This window comes from Lampris incognitus, chromosome 2 (genome assembly GCF_029633865.1).
Source record: "Lampris incognitus isolate fLamInc1 chromosome 2, fLamInc1.hap2, whole genome shotgun sequence".
Classification (NCBI taxonomy): domain Eukaryota; kingdom Metazoa; phylum Chordata; class Actinopteri; order Lampriformes; family Lampridae; genus Lampris; species Lampris incognitus.
Genome location: NC_079212.1, coordinates 45,300,273 through 45,314,997, shown reverse-complemented (window position 1 = coordinate 45,314,997; position 14,725 = coordinate 45,300,273). Strand labels below are relative to the sequence as shown.

At 47.9% G+C, this 14,725-nt stretch overlaps 1 protein-coding gene across 1 annotated transcript in view; it reads right to left on the bottom strand.

Annotated features, from left to right (window-relative positions):
- The window catches only part of plxna1a (plexin A1a), a 463,752-nt gene that overhangs the window by 418,199 nt on the left and 30,828 nt on the right, over positions 1-14,725 (bottom strand). Inside the window, 2 exon segments of the mRNA XM_056274696.1 lie at positions 1,747-1,879; positions 1,882-1,936. Coding sequence (XP_056130671.1) covers positions 1,747-1,879; positions 1,882-1,936 — 188 coding nt within the window.

The window sequence follows — 14,725 nt, the reverse complement described above, 5'->3', positions numbered from 1 at the left end:
ATATAAGCTCGTAGTTGGATCTCAGGATCGAGCTGATGGTCCGCCGTGAGGCGAGCCATCGTCTGTCCCAGCCCCTGCCTCTCGGCGCCCCCGGGATGCTCTTAGATGAGTGTCCCCCATGGGGTCCGAAGCCTTTACTTTGAAAGAATCAGTGTTCAAAGCAGGCCGGGTCACCTGAATACCTCAGCTAGGAATAACGTAATAGGACCCCGGTTCTCTTTTGTGGGTTTTCTTCTCTGAACCGGAGCCATGATTAAGAGGGACGGCGGCGTTATACCCATGACCCGCCGCTGGGCAGCGTCCGGGAAACCAAAGTCTTTGGGTTCCGGGGGGAGTATGGCAGCAAAGCTGAAACTATAAGTCCTACAAGGCCTTGAGTCCAATGAGGTCTTGAGTCCTATAAGGTCCAGCTCCTTGGCTTGTGCATCATTCAGTGACTCATATCAAAACCACAGGTCCTGATGAAGTGCGATATGTGAAGTACTGTCACTTTTGTCCCAAAGTAAGACGTCTAAGATTACAAAAAAAGCAAAATGAAAAAAGAAAAACAGCAGTCACTTGCAAAGAGAGGCCTGAAACTCATTTTGGAAAATATTTGAGGTGGAAAGCTATTATGAGAATGTTTCCTACTGCGGAGACATCCAGATCTTGGACACTGGTTTTGTGCCGTTATTTGTGCCTCTTGAAAAGACGGGGGCCCGCCCGGACTCTGAGGAGCGCCACAGGGCTGTGGCTTGCTCCCCTCTCTTTTCCCACATGGAGACCAGTCAGGTTCTCCTTTTCTTTCCATCGTCTGCACGAGTCAACCCCAGCACATATGAGGCGCCGCTGGAAACAGACAACCGTCTCCAGTCCATGATTTTGTATCTTTTATTATATTTCATTATGTTTCATTATCAGGAGGACGTTTTAGTTGTCTTATTCCATCTCCAGAGCTGTGTAGATACGGACACGTTCAATCAGAGACGTCCTACCGAGAATGAAGACAAAGGAAATCCGGCACGAGTGCCATAAATGAGTGGTTGGAGTGATTGGCATACAGATGGGCTCCACTCAACATGGGTACTGGGGGGCACACACACACACACTAACACACACACACACACACACACACACACACACACACACCCCGCAGGGTTTTGTCCTCTACAGTACTCATGGGACAGATGTGAAGCATGTACGCACACTGGGGGCCTCTCCTCCAATCATCTCATAGCCCCTCAGAGCTGGCGCACACAATTCCTAGGGTGGAGGGTGTTAATAAGAAAGCTCTGCGACATAAAACCGCGGCGTTATCTCTCCTAGAGTGAGTGTCTAATCACCCACTTCCTGTGCTGAAACACGCTTGTGCCATCGGAGACAGTGTTGTGAGCACATGCAAAGGCTTACACACACACTAACACACACACCTACACACACACACACACACACACACACACACACACACACACACACACACACACAAACACACACTAGCATACAGCGTCCTCCATCCTACACCTTGCACCGCTCATTTTGCCACATTAAATCACCTTTTTCACTGTAATTTCTACAGGTGAGCTCACATGCAGTGGTTAAGAAACACGTTGTGCTCTCTCTCTAGAGAGAGAGTGAGAACAAGCCACTTCATCTTAACTCGTGACAAATCAGCTTGGATATAGATGTATAAAACAGATGTCCCGGTGCCTTTCTGGAAATGCCTGGCACAGACGGTAAACACAGACTTGTGCATACAGACACCCTGACGGGCCTACCTTCTTCATGCGGCCGCTGCGGGTGCCGGTGAATGCGACCGTGTGACCCCGGTAGTCGTAGGCCGCCACAGAAGTCATGCCGTCGTCCTTGTCCACGAAAAGGGGGATGCCCTCGATGGTGGTGGTCCCCCTAGAGGCTGGTTGAAGTCCTGGCCGCAGAAGTTATCGTCAATCTGCAAGGGCTTCAGGGAGACAAAAAGGAGAGAGGAATCACGAGGGGTTAACCATGGCTTTAAACCCCACTACTTATGACACCGTCAAAAGTTCTTCAAGTAGGAGGACACTTGCATTGTCACTGCATACACAGTAGCAGTGTTCAACCATGATGGGCCATGATGGGCCATGCATATTGCAGGGGCTCTTTGCACCCAACATGGGTTTGCACGGCCCCCACAGTTCAGCATGCAGGTGAACTGCAGACTAATTGCAAAATTTTACCATCATAGTGAAATACAGTTTTAATGCCACTGTGACTCCCCCCCCCCCGCTTTTGCTCCCCAATTATATCTGGCCAATTACCCGACTCCTCTGAGCCATCCCAGCTGCTGTTCCACCCCCTCTGCCAATCTGGGGAGGGCTGCAGACTACCACATGCCTCCCCCATACATGTGGAGTCACCAGCCGCTTCTTTTCACCTGACAGTGAGGAGTGTCACCAGGGGGACGTAGCGCGTGGGAGGATCATGCTATTCCCCCCAGTTCCCCCGAACAGGCGCCCTGACCAACCAGAGGAGGCGCTAGTGCAGCGACCAGGACACACACCCACATCCAGCTCCCACCCGCAGACACGGCCAATTGTATCTGTCGGGACGCTCAACCAAGCCAGAGGTAAGGGATTCGAACCGGCGAACCCCATGTTGGTAGGCAATGGAACAGACCACCATCCCACCTGGACGCCCTGCTGCTGTTCCTTTTAAAGTAATAATTCCCTAAATCTTGATACAGAGTTGCAGTGAAAAGATACAGATGTGTGCTGTTTTACTCTGAAACACGATTGGTTGATATTGCAAAAAAAAAAAGCCGTTGTGTGTTCACATATTGACATAGCGAGGCCATGTTGAATCCCAACGAACCAATAAAGGGTGCTCGCATCACAAAACGCCCAGCGACAGCCCGGCTCCCGGTGGAGCAGGAGAACTTGAAAAGCCTCCCTCGTCATTTACGTGGGCGTGCTTGGGAGAACTTCGGCTGGAAAATATGGAAAAATGGGGAGAAGGACGGTGGACAAAACCTTCACGGCGTATAGGCGTTGTGCCAGTTGGAAGCCATGGCAACACTTCCAGCATGGCCGCCATTTGATGCCACATCATTAAAAGTTAGATTTGGCTCCCTTTTTTTTTTGCTGATCCAAAAAGCGATCTGATCCCTGTGACTCAAAACCCTGACATGATCCGAACGGTGGGTTGTGTGATGCGTTGCACCCGGGATAAAATGGACCCCTGACAGAGCCAAACACGAGGGAGACAGCAAGAAAAGTGACGGACGGATAGAGGGAGAGAATGACAAGGCAGGAGACGGAGAGAGAGAAAAACGAGCGGGACGCCGGAGAAGAAAATCTCCCAGGAGTCAGGGGGGTAAAGTAGCGGGGAATGGCAGGAAGTAAATTATAGGTCAGATTAGCATATGATAATCAAGGCGTCTCATACACACCTTGTCACACTGGCACGTCACGCCTGATTTATGTGTGGCCGGGACAGGCATTTCATTTAAGCGTGTGATAACCGTGTACGTGTCATGTGACGGGTGATATTTCTCCCCCCCCACACACACATACACGCACACACACTCCGATGTGCAACAGAGATAATCAAAACGCACCCGAATTAGTCTGCACAAACATGTACACACAGACGCAGGGACAGTGCAGGAAGAAATGCATATATATTATATAGATTACTGTGATGCATGCAGACACACACACACACAAACACAGCATGCACAATCTGGGAGGGAAAGAAGTGTACACACACACACACACACACACATGGACAGATGTAGTAACGCACACACACACAAAAAAAAAATCACGCCAGCAGGCCTCTCACACTCCACAAATTAACAAGGCAGCTTTCTCTTGTTCATTAGAAGATGTATTGCCTCCATAGAGACTAATCAATCACCCCCCCACACACACACGTGCTGTGAGCTAAGCTGTCACTGTGTGTGTGTGTGTGTGTGTGTTTGATGTGAGCCGGTTGAATAAGAGCGGTTGCCTGTGGCCGAGACCCCCCGCCCCCCGTTGTCTCGAGCAAAGAGCACAGGACGAGTCTCCAGCTGAGACGAACACCAAAATGTCCACGAATAGACCACGACCAAGACGGAGGCGGGGACACAGAAGGTGGGGAACGGCTGATAAAAGGGAGCGAGAGAAAGTGGGAGAAAGAGAGAGCAAACACTTGAGTGGTACGGGCGTCTGGGGGGGGGGGGGTGGCGTGGCGTGGCGTGGCGGTCTATTCCGTTGCCTACCAACAGGGGGATCGCGGTTTGAATCCCCGTGTTACCTCCGGCTTGGTGCCTACAAACACAACTGCCGTGTGGCGCAGGTGGGAAGCTGGATGTGGGTGTGTGTCCTGGTCGCTGCACTAGCGCCTCCTCTGGTCGGTCAGGGTGTCTGTTCGAGGGGGGAGGGGGGGGACTGGTGAAATCCTCCCTATCAGGTGAAAGGAAGCAGCTGGCGACTCCCCATGTATGGGAGGAGGCATGTGGTAGTCTGCAGCCCTCCCCGGGTCGGCAGAGGGGGTGGAGCAGCGACCGGGACGGCTCGGAAGAGTGGGGTAATTGGGCAGATACAATTGGGAAGAAAAAGGGCACAAAAAACAAAACCGGAGCAGTTAATAAGAGAGACAGTTCACACTATCGTTGTTTTTGGTTCACAGCGAAAAACCAACAAATGGATTAACAATAATTTAACAATATTTATCACCACATGTGCAGCCAGACGAGGTCTGCCAAACAGTGATTTGCACAAAACCCCCCTCCTCATTCTTTCATTTCAGATATCATTTCTCAAGCATGTCTCTTTTTTTTTGCCCCCTTTTGTTTTCATATCCGTTTACTTGTAATCACCGCAGCCCGCCGGACGGGTGAATCCAAACCCAGACTGCTATGATCCCCATCACTCAAACCGCCTCCTCAGCCCAAACCCACCCACGGCCCCTTGAATCAACAAGACCTGAAGGTTCACGTGGTTAAATGAGTGATTGCGAGTGCAAATGAGCAATTCATGAGGCAGCATCCAATTCCCCACTTCCTTCGCCCCCGTATATTTGTGTATTTATCTCTCTCTAGTGCTCTCTCTCTCTCTCTCTCTCTCTCTCTCTCTCTCTCTCTCTCTCTCTCTCTCTCTCTAGTTCTCTCTGTCTCTCTCTCTCTCTCTCTATCCTGGACTGACTGTGGGGCTCAGTAGTGGAGATGAGAGTGTTGTTGACCCCCGACCTTTGCACTTCTCTACACTGCTTCTTTCTCCCCCATTCCTCTTCTTTTTTTTGGGAGGGGGGATTCCCCCCCCTTTTTCTGCCCAATTGTGCCTGTCTAATTACCCCACTCTTCCGAGCCGTCCCGGTCGCTGCTCCACCCCCTCTGCTGATCCGGGGAGGGCTGCAGACTACCACATGCCTCCTCCCATACATGTGGACTCGCCAGCCGCTTCTTTTCACCTGACAGTGAGGAGTTTCACCAGGGGGACGTAGCGCGTGGGAGGATCATGCTATTCCCCTCAGTTCCCCCCCCCCTGAACAGGCCCCCCCGACCGACCAGAGGAGGCGCTAGTGCAGCGACCAGGGCAAATACCCACATTCAGCTTCCCATCTGCAGACACGGCCAATCGTGTCTGTAGGGACGCCCGACCAAGCCGGAGGCAACACGGGAATTCGAACCAGCGACCCCCGTGCTGGTAGGCCACGGAATAGACCGCTACGCTACCCACACGCACCCCCCATTCCTCTTCCATCCTCTTCCATCTCTCCACTCTACTTTCCACTCTTCCCCCTTTTTGCTCTTCCTCTCGTCTCAGTCTTTCTCCTGTGTTCCTCTACTCGCTCCAGTCCTCCGTGCTGCACCACACCCTCATCAGTCACACAGCCAGGGTTCACCACTTCCTCTGCGTGCACCATCACAACAAGTGTGTGTGTTGTGTGTCCATGTCTACATGTGTTGCTAGGGGGCAAGCCTGTGCCAATGTACAACAGAGGCCTTCAGTAAAGTCAACACAGGGAACTATGTCCTTGTCTAACCCCCTGGAAATGAAATAGAACTCTGTGTGTGTGTGTGTGTGTGTGTGTGTGTGTGTGTGTGTAGGCAATTGCCATATGCGGGTGATGATAATAATGGCATGCACACCAGTATTTTCGCTGCAAGCAGAAGTTGGCAATAATCATAGTCCAGTTTGTGAGGCCAGTAGCCCAGTTTAGGACAGGTGATATTAGTAGCTGAATGGAGTAACATAACAATAATATCAGTAACAATAACAACACAAACTTACACAAACCTAAGTAGAAAATCAAGCTCATGTAACACTGTAACAACACATAGTCGTGGCTCGTGCACTTGTAGCTCAGAAGCACCGGTTTGCATCTGAACTACATGTGTGTTGTTGCTCCTTTACTGGTACTTTTTTTTTGGGGGGGGGGGGCTTCTCCCCTTTTTCTCCCCAATTGTACTTATTCAATTACCTCCCTCTTCCATGCCGTCCTGATCGCTGCTCCACCCCCTCTGCTGATCCGGGGAGGGCTGCAGACTACCACATGCCTCCTCCGATACATGTGGAGTCGCTGGCCACTTCTTTTCACCTGACAGTGAGGAGTTTCACCAGGGGAATCTAGCAAGTGGGAGGATCACGCTATACCCCCCAGCCCTCCCCCAACCGACCAGAGGAGACGCTAGTGCAGCGACTGCAGACATGGCCAATTGTGTCTGAAGGGACGCCCGACCAAGCCAGAGGTAACACAGGGATTCAAACCGCCGATCCTCACGGCGGACCATCAGCTCGATCCCGAGATCCAACTACGAGCTTATGTAGACCGCCACGCCACCCGGACACCTCCTTGTTTTTGATTTTGATATACTTCAATGATCCCCATAGGGAAATTATTTTCCGCATTTAACCCCATCCTCGCTGTGTGGCTAGGAGCAGCGGGCAGCCGCGTGCAGCACCCGGGAACCACCTCCAGTTCCTCTTGCCATGCCTTGCTCAGGGGCACAGACACGAGTATTAACCCTAACATACATGTCTTTTTGATGGTGGGGGAAACCAGCGCAACCGGAGAAAACCCACCGCAGACACGGAGAGAACATGCAAACTCCATACAGAGGACGGCCTGGGATGACTCCCAAGGTTGGACAACCCCGGGGGTTCGACCCCAGGATCTTCTTGCTGTGAGGCGACAGCAACCACTGCACCACCGTGCCGCCCGCTGTTGTCGCTTTACTGATGCTTTGACTTTTACTTGTAGGCCAACACCTCTTTAGTCCGGGGGGGGGGGGGGGTAATTTCACCAAGAGCCTCTTTGTAAGCATTGTGTCGAATGTCACTTCAGTCACTTGATGTGCCAAAGCAGTCAACAGATACATACATACATAGATGACTATCCAAACACAGTCTCACAAACGCACATTGGAACAAGAGGTACAGGGACAATAGGATGTTATAGTCAGTGCAACGGGACAAAAGCAACACAAACAACAGACAGGGGACGCTGCATATAACTGCATCTATTAGCTTATCATTGTGTCATTAGGCAAACAGCGTGCCAACCAAGTTAAACATTCATGGCAAAATGGAAGGACGGTGGAGACCCAGGAGTTATATTTCCACCGGCCTATGAAACCAACTTATTACATCATTTCAAACCCTGGGCAAGGCCCGCAACCGTGTCGTGGGTCTGTTTTTATGAGGTCTCCAAAATCAACACGATCCAAGGCTCTCAGGTTGAGATTTGAGGGTTTAATTCCGACACGCCGTGCATGTCCTTTGAAAAATGAATTGCTACTTGCACTTGACTCATAAATATCTAATAAATACGGGTGAATTCATTTTGGAAACCACCAAGATTATTATCACAGTTAACGCCTCAATTTAGTTTAGATATGGCTGAATCCTTTTTACTGTGCATCAAAAGAAGCAGACGCCAGAACGGTGTCTTTCTGCAGGCTGTCAATCTGATGAACACTTTAAACAGTCATACAGTGTCAGAAACAGTCCCCGTGTAATACACCTGTAACACTGAACATCCACTGTACCTAAAATTATATTCCGTCCATCCATTATCCAAACCGCTTATCCTGCTCTCAGGGTCGTGGGATTCTGGAGCCTATGCCAGCAGTCACTGGGCGGCAGGCGGTGGAGACACCCTGGACAAGCCACCAGGCCGTGGAAACCGGAGCAGCCAGAGGAAACCCAGGCAGACACAGGGAGAACATGCAAACTCCACACAGAGGACGACCCCTAAGGTTGACTACCCCAGGGCTCGAACCCAGGACCCTCTTGCTGTGAGGTGACCGCGCTAACCACTGCACCACCGTGCTATTAACATATCGTCATTGTCAAAAATAAATCTAAGCACGTTGTATATACTGTATATTGTATACATGCATGTTCTGTCATGTCCAGAGTAACCTGCCCTCTGCACCATGGCACTGCAGGCTTAATGTTATACTTTTTTTTTTTTAGAATATACCATCTAGATCTGTGCATAGTATTTAAATGTGCATGTTAACCTTGTTGTCTTTATTTTAACTGCTTATTCTGTGCAAGAACATGGAAAGCTATAAGGGAACTGGAGTCAAATTCATGGTACGTGTAGGCCTGCACATACTTGGCCAAATAAACTGGCAGCTAATGATTCCAAACCCCACCGAAATACAGAATTACTGCAAAATGATACAAAGTAGGCAGACCCAAGGAATTACATTTCTGCAAGGCACACAACAGCTGCCAGATGTCAGATCTCCGCTGAGCCACATTTGTCTATAGAGAAAACATGTCTACTATACGCTCCACTGTGCGTCAATCCAAGCTGTTGACTCTTTGGTAATGATGCAAGTCAAGCTAAACATAACAAACCATTAGCCTCCTCAGCATGCCGACAACAGGACTGGGAAGATGGCTATCTTGGCTCTCTCTCTCTCTCTCCTCTCTCTCTCTCTCTCTCTCTCTCTCTCTCTCTCTCTCTCTCTCTCTCTCTCTCTCTCTCTCTCTCTCTCTCTCTCTCTCTCTCTCTCTCTCTCTCTCTCTGTATACATGCAAGAGAGGCAGGGATTGTGTACATATGAGAGCGAGATGTTAGGAGTACAGATTAGTTTACAAGGTTTGAGGTATCCAGCATAAATAGCTCTGGATTAGCTGAGGTTATACTACGGCACCATTTTTGACAGTTTATACTCTCATACCACGTTCTTATACTACACGAGTTTGCCGGGGTTTCAGCAGGTTTACACTAACTTGTTTTAACTGGTTTGCATCCCGGGCTGGAGAAGTTGAGGAGTCCTTGGGCTGGGATTGCCTCAGTACAAAATGTATGCATCCACGGCAGCTTTCATAATCAGACATATACATAGAGGCAGTTTTTACTAAATGGTTCAGGGATGGTCGTTCCCTCTTCACCTAGAACGACCGTCCCTGAAACGGGGGGCGCTAACAGTACATCTGTCGCCATCTTACAATGCTGTGATTGCAACTATTCCTCAGTCCTCTGTGAATAGTACACATTAGTACACGTTGCTGAAGTTACTAGTAACTAATATATAATGACTAGTAGAACTACATTAACAACATATTATTATTTAAATAGTGACTAGTAGTTAATGAAATGCTAGCATGTGATGCCCCATAAGGCTCAATTAATAAGCAGCTTGGCATTTCCTTGTATGAATATAATAATGACTAGTGCCTTTAAAATAGGTACTAGTAACTAAATAGAACAAGTGTTTGTTTAGTTGTTACTAGTAAAAGAGGAGTGAATATTCATAATCAGATTAATAACTGGTTCTTATTCTAATAGAGATAGTATTAATTTTTAGCAACTAGTAACTTGAAAATGATGACTAGTAACAGTCAGATTAGACTAGTGTTTAAAAAAAATAAGTACTAGCATCTAATGTTTAGTGACTAGTGCCTTAACATGAATAAATTATAAAACGGCCTGCCACAGCCTTCTCACTAGCCACATGTAGACAAAACCCACAAAATTTGATATTGGGTTTCCAAAGCACTGAAAGTAGCACCTGACAGTTGTTGAGTGTGACTTTTAAAAACATTTAACGGATTATTGTTTAAGACCAAGAAGATGAAGCAGCAGAGACAGAAAAAAGGAAAGAGGCCCATGCAGCTATATTGGATACTAAAAAAGAGAGAAACAAAGTGGAAGAGTTAGAGAAATAGCTCGACAGTCGACAGATGGACCCCCAAGAAGAAGTCAAGATAGAGAGAGTATAGCTACATGAGCGGGGGAAAGGTATCGAGGGGGAATGCATGTAGAGAAAATAGAATGCGCGTGGGAGGCTGTAGAAAGAACAAAATGGATGGAGGGAGAAAGACAGAAAAGAAAGAAATAGAGGAAAAGATATGGCACTGGATTTGGAGTTTAGGCCTAGGAGACAAGCAGGAATGTGACAGTAGAAATGTGTGAGGCCTATGGGATTGACATGACCTCCTGAAGACCTCCCTGTGAAACAGAAATGGAGGGAGCGAGAGAGATGGACAACGAAAAATACGGGGGTGGTGAAAAGGAGGAGAGATTAACTATCTAGATACGAAGGAGATAGAGGAAACAGGGAAAAAAGATGGGGGAATGAAACAAAGAAGAGAAGAGATGAATAAAAGCCAGAGTAAGATAGAAAATGAGAGCAAGAAAAGAAGGGATGAGAAGAAAACCAAGTGGAGGGGGGAAAAGGGCGACAAGGAAGGGAAGAGACAGAAAGAGTGGGGTGTAATAGGGAGACAGAAAGGGGCCTGGTCCACTTCAATTTTTATCTGAGGAAACAGTGGCAGACGCCCAAGGCCAGAAAGCCCACACTGCCAATGAACCACGACTATCTGTACTGTCTGCTTTAGTCTCTCTCTCTCTCGTGCATACTGAAAGTGTGGTGGTGGAGAGTGTGTTTGGTGTGTGTTTGGTAGTTGTCTTTGGCAGACGGTGAACTGTGTTTGTTGGCAGGCATGGCATTTGTTGAGACGGCGACTCCGTCTTTGTTGCAAGGAGTGATGGTAGTACCATGGCCCAGTACCACAGTGGAGCAGGTGGTGTTGGCAGTAGGAGTAAAGGCTTTGGGTATTGGGGATGGGCTCCTGTCCTGGGTAAAGCTGTATAGTGATCCTTGTAGTGTAGTGAAGATGGGGAGAGGGTTGAGCTGTCCTGTGCCAGTTAGGAGAGGGATCAGCCAGGGCTGCCCCTTCTCAGGCCAGCTTTACAGCATCACAAGTGAGGCTCCTCTGTGCAGGTTGAGGAGCCAGTTGAAGGGTCTCTCTCTCTCTGGCAGAGCTAGCTCAAAGCCCTCCTGTTGTTGTATCAGCATATAACAATGATGTTAATGTGTTTGTCCAGGGTGAGGGAGATGTCAAGGAATTAAAAGAAAGTCTGGCCTTATATGAAAAGGCTTCTTCAGCCAGGGTTAACTGGGGAAAAGTTGAGGCTTGTTTGGTGGGTCAGTGGAGTTTGGAGAGCATTCCTAGTCTTCCTGGGAACCTTAGGTACAGAGAAAGAGGTATTAAAATCCTTGGAGTATACTTTGGAAGTGAGGACTTTCAGAGGCAGAACTAGGAGGGAGTGCTGGAGAAGGTGGAAGCCTAGTTGTCTAAATGGAAATGGTTGCTACCCAAGCTGTCCTACAGGGGACGAGCTCTGTTAGTTAATAACATGGTCATCTCATCTCTATGGCACAGACTCATTGTTTTAGTGCTAACACGAGGCCTTTCGAAAGAGATACAGAGGCTCCTGGTGAATTTTTTCTGGTCTGGTAAGCACTGGCTGAAGACTTCGGCCCAGTGTCTCCTTGTAGCAGAGGGAGGACAAGGTCTTATAGACATTCTATCCGGAACTGCAGCCTTCAAACAGCACAGAGGCTGCTGTACAGCTGTGGTCACTTCTGGTTCGCTCCTGCTGGGCTGCTTCTCAGGAAAGCTGGCTGGCTTGGGTTGGATAAATGGTGTTTTCTACTGAAATCATCTGAAGGTGACCTGACTGTACTTATACCTTTTTAAAGCTTGATGGTTAATGCCTGGCAGATGTTGAATGAGACATGGACTCCTGACCCTGGACCAGGAATGTGGCTTTTTGTGGAGCCACTGTTTTATAATGACTTCCTTAAGAATACCATTTTCCCTCCAATACAATAGGAACTAAATTTGTTGAGGCTGGCATCACTAAACTGAGCCATCGTACAAAAATAACAATGGTCACTTGACCACTGACAATGTCATTGACCAATCAGGTCCTCCAGAGTGCTGAGAAGGGTTATGGAAGAAGTCTGGCGGTCCCTGTCTGGGTGATTGACAGCATTTGTGGCACATCGTGCTCTAGCTGTCCAAAGGAATGGTGACAATGAGTACGTTTTTCCCTCCCTGATCATCAGTCCTGCTGTTGAGGAGTGGCGAGGCGGGAGTGGACCCAGGTCTCAGAGCGCTCAGGTCTCTTTCAGGGGAGCTTCTTTCTCTGAAAACACCAGTGCCGGGTAATTTCAGCTCTTGTTGGAAGAAGCAGCTTTATCGCAGCTGTGTGAAGGTGCTCAACCTTCACTCTCTGGCCGAATTCAAGGAGTCGAGGTGGACTGAGGTTTTTGCTTCAGACTGTAACCCTAAAGGCTGGTGGAGGGTCCTATATAAGCCTCCTGTTGAGAAACGGATGGCTGACCTCCAGTGGAGGATTATATATGGAGCAACAGCCGTGGACAGACACAGAGTTCACCTGGATCCAAGCACTGGGGAGGAATGTCCTTTCTGAGCAAAAAGGGAAACAGAGCACTTAGTGGTCTTTTGTCCTCAATTAGTGAGTTTAGTTAAAGTAATGCAGGAATGAGTGGAAGCTTTGGGAGAGAAATTCTCTTTCCTTTCCCGTTGTTTGTGTTTGGGCCTAAACACACAATAAGTAAAAGACTGGTTCTGGTTCTAGTCAATTTTTTTTTGTTTGGAAATGCTAAGCTAGCAATCTGGAAGACCAGGAAGAATCAAATGTTAGGTCATGGCTGGACTGATGTGGTGCAGAGTCTGAAGTGTTTGGTGGCGGCTCGTCTGAGGATAGAGCACGCTTTCTACACCCTGACCAGTAATCTGGACTCTTTCAGGGCTCTGTGGGGATCATACAGGTTTTATGTTCACTGAGGGAAGCTGGTTCAGTGGTTCCTAATTTCTAATTTATTATGATGTTGGTGTGTGTGTGTGTGTGTGTGTGTGAGAGAGAGAGAGAGAGAGAGAGAGAGAGAGAGAGAGAGAGAGAGAGAGAGAGAGAGAGAGAGAGAGAGAGAGAGAGAGAGAGAGAGAGAGAGAGAGAGAGAGAGAGAGAGAGAGAGAGAGAGAGAGAGAGAGAGAGAGAGAGAGAGAGACGTTTGTTGAGGAAATGATTTGACAGAGCCACAGTAATGACGCCTGAGAATTTATTGTCTCAGCTTACCAGTTTATAGTGAAATGATGGGAATGGAAAATCTTTACAATGTGGTGCAAATGAAAGTTACTTTAAAAGTCAAAAAGTCTCTCTCTCTATATTTCTGTGTCATTTTGTCACTTTCTCAGTGGGACTTAATGTCATTGTTCTCGATTTCTTTCTTGTCCATTTTTCTCGGTGCCTCATCCACGCATTCTTCCCATTGTTTTTTAGACTGCAGAAGACTTAGGAAACTTGGTGGTGTTTTAGATTGTTTGTTTACTCCCTTTAATGACGTGTCATGTAAAATTGTTTTTACTTTCAGAGCAGGATACAAGAAAATTAATGCAAAAAAAATGGCAACTTTTAAACTTCCTTGCTGCCGAAGACAAACTGTCAATATATATCAGCAGAAAGAACACGGTAGAAGGGAAACCGGGCAGAAATATTCGCCGTGTTCACATCTCTTGTAAAAGCTAGAGTTTTGATTGATTTTAAATTTTATAAACTAATGAATAGCACGGTTGTGTTTGTACATCAGTGGCGTTATAATGATGTCATTTGTGCAGAGATGGACGATGAATTAACGTTTAGTGATGTTTCTAGATAATGTTATTTCTATAACTCTTTTTAACATTCTGGTTCTATTGTTTCTTTGTTTCAAAGCTGCTGTGAATTTGTAACATTGTATTAAAGTTGCTTTTCTAAAAAGTCAGAAAAAAGTCTCCTCCAGCTTCTTCCATTTTACTTGAGGCCTTCTTTTTAATTCCTTTTTTCCCCTGCCCTTTCTCTCCTGATTTTCCCAGCAATTCTATACCTCGCTTGATTTCCCTCTGTTTATTTGTTTTTCTCCTGTTTCTCTCTCTCTTTCCTCCTCTTTCTCTCAAATTACCCTCCCCCACGGCTGCCCTCCCCCCTTCTCCCACATGTTGGGTTGAAAACATGAAACATGTGAATGAACGAGTATACCAGAATACTATGCAGGCCAAACCTCGTGGAGCATTGCGACCTGTAGGACTTCAGTGGAGGGGCAGTCCAGTCCCTCATCCCCACAGGACAACTGTCAGTCTCCGCACTCATCCCTCCACAGCCTGAGCACCACCCTCTGATAAACCCCACCTTACCTCGTTTTGTCTATTTCCCTTCATTGCCTTCCACCTCTCCCCTAGCTTTTGCTCTCTATTTGTCAACATCCCATCTGTTCAGTTTCTCTATCTCCACTGCCCCCCCTCCTTCTCTCCCCAATTGTACCCGTCCAATTACTCCACTCTTCCGAGCCGTCCTGATAGCTGCTGCCCCGTCGATCCGGGGAGGGCTGCAGACTACCACGTGCATCCTCCCATACATGTGGAGTCACCAGCCGCTTCTTTTCACCTGACAGTGAGGAGTTTCGCCAGGGGGA